General features: G+C 27.3%; 1 protein-coding gene across 3 annotated transcripts in view; it reads right to left on the bottom strand.

Annotated features, from left to right (window-relative positions):
- Positions 1-369: 369 nt before the first annotated feature.
- Positions 370-5074, bottom strand: part of LOC126897834 (uncharacterized protein DDB_G0287625-like) — a 69002-nt gene continuing 64297 nt past the window's right edge. The window contains exons 3-6 of one of the 3 annotated variants that reach the window (XM_050671735.1): positions 3052-3160; positions 2783-2973; positions 824-1051; positions 370-764 (exon numbers count right to left, since the gene is read on the bottom strand). In XM_050671735.1, coding sequence (XP_050527692.1) covers positions 436-764; positions 824-1051; positions 2783-2973; positions 3052-3160 — 857 coding nt within the window. In that variant the 3' untranslated portion in view covers positions 370-435. Of the gene's footprint in view, positions 765-823; positions 1052-1135; positions 1327-1404; positions 1514-2782; positions 2974-3051; positions 3161-5074 lie in introns of all 3 variants that reach the window. The other 2 variants (XM_050671736.1, XM_050671734.1) reach the window with 2 other exon arrangements.

Raw genomic sequence — 5074 nt, 5'->3', positions numbered from 1 at the left:
GTTTATATATCATCATTAAGTATCCTTATTCCCTAGAAACATTTTCTATTTTAGGTACGTAAACACGTTAACCTAAAATTATTGTTATCTGAATTGAGCTGGTATCTAGAGAATTCAATACATCTTTATCCTAACCACCTTGAAAATGTACAAATAAGTACGGATTCATGTCAAATTAATTTCAATTCTAGATGAAAACACATTCCTTGCATTTTACATAATAATACTCGACTATTAAAAATATGCAAAATCTCCTTAATCCGTCACATTAGGTCAACGTAACACATTTTAATTCTGATTAGGACTCACTTCAATTAGTAATACTTCACAAATTATTATTCAATTTCATTATAATTAACAATTAACACGACTAAAAGAATTAGTTTAATGAATAAACTAAAATTATAATAAACAATAATGATTTATATTTAGACATTAAAAGCTTTTAGCGTGGGTGTGCGCCAAAAGAGTGTGATTATTGTCACTGAGAATTGGTGTCACAGTTCGATTTTTTTCTTGAAGATCAGTGTCCTTAATGGTTAATGTAACAAAGTACCGTTTGTTCTTGTCTAACTTGTCTGTTGGTAAATCAATGACTTGTGAACATGATCCATTTTCAAAATGCAATGTTATAGGTTTGGATGGATCAACGTTCCTTAAACATCGAGTAGCTCTCGGACCATCTTGTCGAATGTCCGGTAAAAACCGCTGTCGATCAGCTACTAGTTTTGGCATTCGATGATGATTAAGTTTTAATTTTGGTACTTAAAACATATTTAACAATAAATAAAACTGCAGTAAAAATATTTTTGTTTTTACTTACTATAAGCAGCACATGGCACACCAGTATACGCGTGAGTAGTATGATTACACCGATGAGTTGATCTTACACATGATAAACAATCATCGGGGTCTTCAACGACTGTCTTACCGGCATTTATTCGCCGTAAAGCTCCAGTAATTTTCTCAATTTCATCAATTGATTGTACGTGAGGAATAACTGATTGACCTTCTTTAAAAGGTAATTGTTTCTGAAGTGTTGACAATTGATCTATTCAAAAAAATTAATAAGAAGTATTGCTTATATATAAATATATCACTTGTTATTAATTATTTATAATAATTTAATTATTACCATATAAATATTTTTCAAAACGTTTAAATGAATACGGGCCTTCGTATCGTTGTAAACCGATGAATGTACCAGTACGGCCATACTCCTCAATCAATCGTTTAACTAAAACACGTTCATCAGACTTTCCTACTCTTATCTGTAATCTTTTCAACTCGGATAGCTGATAAAATATTAATCTTTCTATATGATACCTACATGATTCAATAACCATTTTTCAGTTAAAAATTTACCTCATAATATGTAATAAAATGTATATATGAGTAATTTACTTTCTACTACTTATCTGAACAGCTCGTGTAACAGACATAGTATTCAAGTCATTTGCTGGAGCCAAACTACAGTTGTTATTTAATCTGGGAATACGACTTTTTGTATTTTCTAAAAATATTGAAATAAATAAATGGTTTAAACAGTGTAATTAAAAAATATAGTTTACTAAAAATAGAATAATTAATCATATAATAAAAATTAGAGAGATAGTGTGGTCAAATCTGTAACCCAACAGTGCTTTATGCGCACTGTCTTAAATTTGATAAACAGGTATGGGCGTCTTTGTTTGCTGAGGAAGAGATCAATTCAATAATTGGAGTCACTTTCCCTCTAGCCAGTAATGAATTAACCTCCCCATTACAGAGTATCCAAGGTTAAGAAACCTTTTCGGAAGAGACCACTATGACCTCTTAATAATATACAAAACATAATTATAGCTTTTTTAGAAAAGTAAACAATGCTCGAAACATTCAATGAAAAGAAATATAATTGAATACATCATATTTAAATAGATATATTCAACATTCAAAGTTATAATTGAATTTTTAATTTTCTTTAAAAGATATTTTAATCTAAAAATTAATGTACAGTAAGGATCTAGTAAAGTAGAGTTGATGCATTTTAGCTTCGATGCGAAGCTAAGAAGGTATTGGTTTTACTATAATGTTTTTTTTTTTTTTTGTGTCTGTTACCACTTTTTTTCTGCTCTTACACAACCGATTTTTCTTAACGATACCTCAAAAAATCACAAATCGTATCTATTTAAAAATGTCTTTAAATAGATACTCTCAAAAATTGAAAAAAAATCCCTCGTTCTCCGTAAATGGGGGAAACCTCCAAGAAAATTACAAATTTAAAAATCGCTAATTTTCGAAATTTTTTTACTAAAAACTACCGTAACTTTTTTAAAAATGATATATTATATAATGATATATATTATAATAATGATATTATTTGGTATATTTTTTTTTGTAAATCTGACACTTAACCTGCCCCAGGGGGGAATTTAAAATGACAACTTTTTCACAAAAAATTAACTTTTTCAACTTAAATTTTGAAAATGTTCCGGAAGGTCTGACACTTTTATATATATCTTAAATTAAAGGTAATGCAATATACTTTAATTTGAAAAAAAAAATTTGACCTCTGGACTTGTCTTCATGGTGAAAATGGCTAACAAATGCTATTTTTGTGTGAAATTTCTCGATTTTATATTTTACATTTTTTACTTTAAAATGCTATAACTTTTTAAAAAATGTATAGATCANTGTTTCTGAAGTGTTGACAATTGATCTATTCAAAAAAATTAATAAGAAGTATTGCTTATATATAAATATATCACTTGTTATTAATTATTTATAATAATTTAATTATTACCATATAAATATTTTTCAAAACGTTTAAATGAATACGGGCCTTCGTATCGTTGTAAACCGATGAATGTACCAGTACGGCCATACTCCTCAATCAATCGTTTAACTAAAACACGTTCATCAGACTTTCCTACTCTTATCTGTAATCTTTTCAACTCGGATAGCTGATAAAATATTAATCTTTCTATATGATACCTACATGATTCAATAACCATTTTTCAGTTAAAAATTTACCTGATAATATGTAATAAAATGTATATATGAGTAATTTACTTTCTACTACTTATCTGAACAGCTCGTGTAACAGACATAGTATTCAAGTCATTTGCTGGAGCCAAACTACAGTTGTTATTTAATCTGGGAATACGACTTTTTGCATTTTCTAAAAATATTGAAATACATAAATGGTTTAAACAGTGTAATTAAAAAATATAGTTTACTAAAAATAGAATAATTAATCATACAAAAAAATTAGAGAGATAGTGTGGTCAAATCTGTAACCCAACAGTGCTTTATGCGCACTGTCTTAAATTCGGTAAACAGGTATGGACGTCTTCGTTTGCTGAGGAAGAGATCAATTCAATAATTGGAGTCGCTTTCCCTCTAGCCAGTAATGGATTAACTTCTCCATTACAGAGTATCCAAGGTTAAGAAACCTCTTCGGAAGAGACCACTATGACCTCTTAATGAGATACAAAACATAATTATAGCTTTTTTAGAAAAGTAAACAATGCTCCAAACATTCAATGAAAAAAAATATAATTGAATACATTTTATTTAAATAGATATATTCAACATTCAAAGTTATAATAGAATTTTTAATTTTTTTTAAAAGATATTTTAATCTAAAAATTAATGTACAGTAAGGATCTAGTAAAGTAGAGTTGATGCATTTTAGCTTCGATGCGAAGCTAAGAAGGTATTGGTTTTACTATAATGTTTTTTTTGTGTCTGTTACCACTTTTTCTCAGCTCTCACCGAACCGATTTCTTTTAATGATACGTCAAAAGATCACAAATCGTATCTAGTTGAAGATATTACCCTCAAAAATTGAAAAAATTTCCCTCGTTCCCCGTAAATGGGGGAAACCTCCAAGAAAATTACAAATTTAAAAATCGCTAATTTTTGAAATTTTCGAAATTTTTTTTACTAAAAACTACCGTAACTTTTTTAAAAATGATATATTATATAATGATATATATTATAATAATGATATTATTTGGTATATGTTTTTTTGTAAATCTGACACTTAACCTGCCTACAGGGGGAAATTTAAAATGACAACTTTTTCACAAAAAATTAACTTTTTCAACTTAAATTTTGAAAATGTTCCGGAAGGTCTGACACTTTTATATATATCTTAAATTAAAGGTAATGCAATATACTTTAATTTGAAAAAAAAAAAATTTGACCTCTGGACTTGTCTTCATGGTGAAAATGGCTAACAAATGCTATTTTTGTGTAAAATTTCTCTAAATTATTTTTTACATTTTTTACTTTAAAATGCTATAATTTTTTAAAAATTGTATGGATCAATACAATTTTTTCATGAATAGTAGTATTCATATACATCTTTCATTTGACATTTTTTTTTTTTTAAATCAGACCATTTTCCTATATACGGCAAGGGGCTTCAAATATAAAAAATGCATATAGAAAGTAGAACTTTTTCAACTTAACTTTTGAAAGTGTTCCGGAAGGTCTGACACTTTTATATATATCTTAAATTAAAGCTAATGTAATATACTTTATTATGGTAAAAAAAAATTTCGGACTTTATTTTATCTTCATGGTGAAAACAGACATTAAACTTAATAAAAAAAATACGATTTTTGTAAAAAAATTCTTTTTTATATTTTTAACTTTATAATGCTATAACTTTTTGAAAGATGTATGGATCAATATAATTCTTTTTTTTGTAGATGCATGATGTCTTTACCTATCATTTGGTATATTTTTTTTATAAATCTGACTTTTTACCTGCCTACAGGGGGGGATTCAAAATGACAACTTTTTCACAAAAAATTGACTTTTTCAACTTAAATTTTGAAAGTGTTCCGGAAAGTCTGACACTTTTATATATATCTTAAATTAAAGGTAATGCAATATACTTTAATTTGAAAAAAAAAATTTGACCTCTGGACTTGTCTTCATGGTGAAAATGGCTAACAAATGCTATTTTTGTGTGAAATTTCTCGATTTTATATTTTACATTTTTTACTTTAAAATGCTATAACTTTTTAAAAAATGTATGGATCAATACAATTTTTTCATGAGAAGTAGTATTTATATACAT

Source organism: Daktulosphaira vitifoliae, unplaced genomic scaffold (assembly GCF_025091365.1).
Source record: "Daktulosphaira vitifoliae isolate Bord-2020 unplaced genomic scaffold, ASM2509136v1 Scaffold_2, whole genome shotgun sequence".
NCBI classification, from domain to species: domain Eukaryota; kingdom Metazoa; phylum Arthropoda; class Insecta; order Hemiptera; family Phylloxeridae; genus Daktulosphaira; species Daktulosphaira vitifoliae.
Note: the sequence above shows the minus strand (reverse complement) of the source record. Positions and strands in the feature narration are given on the sequence as shown.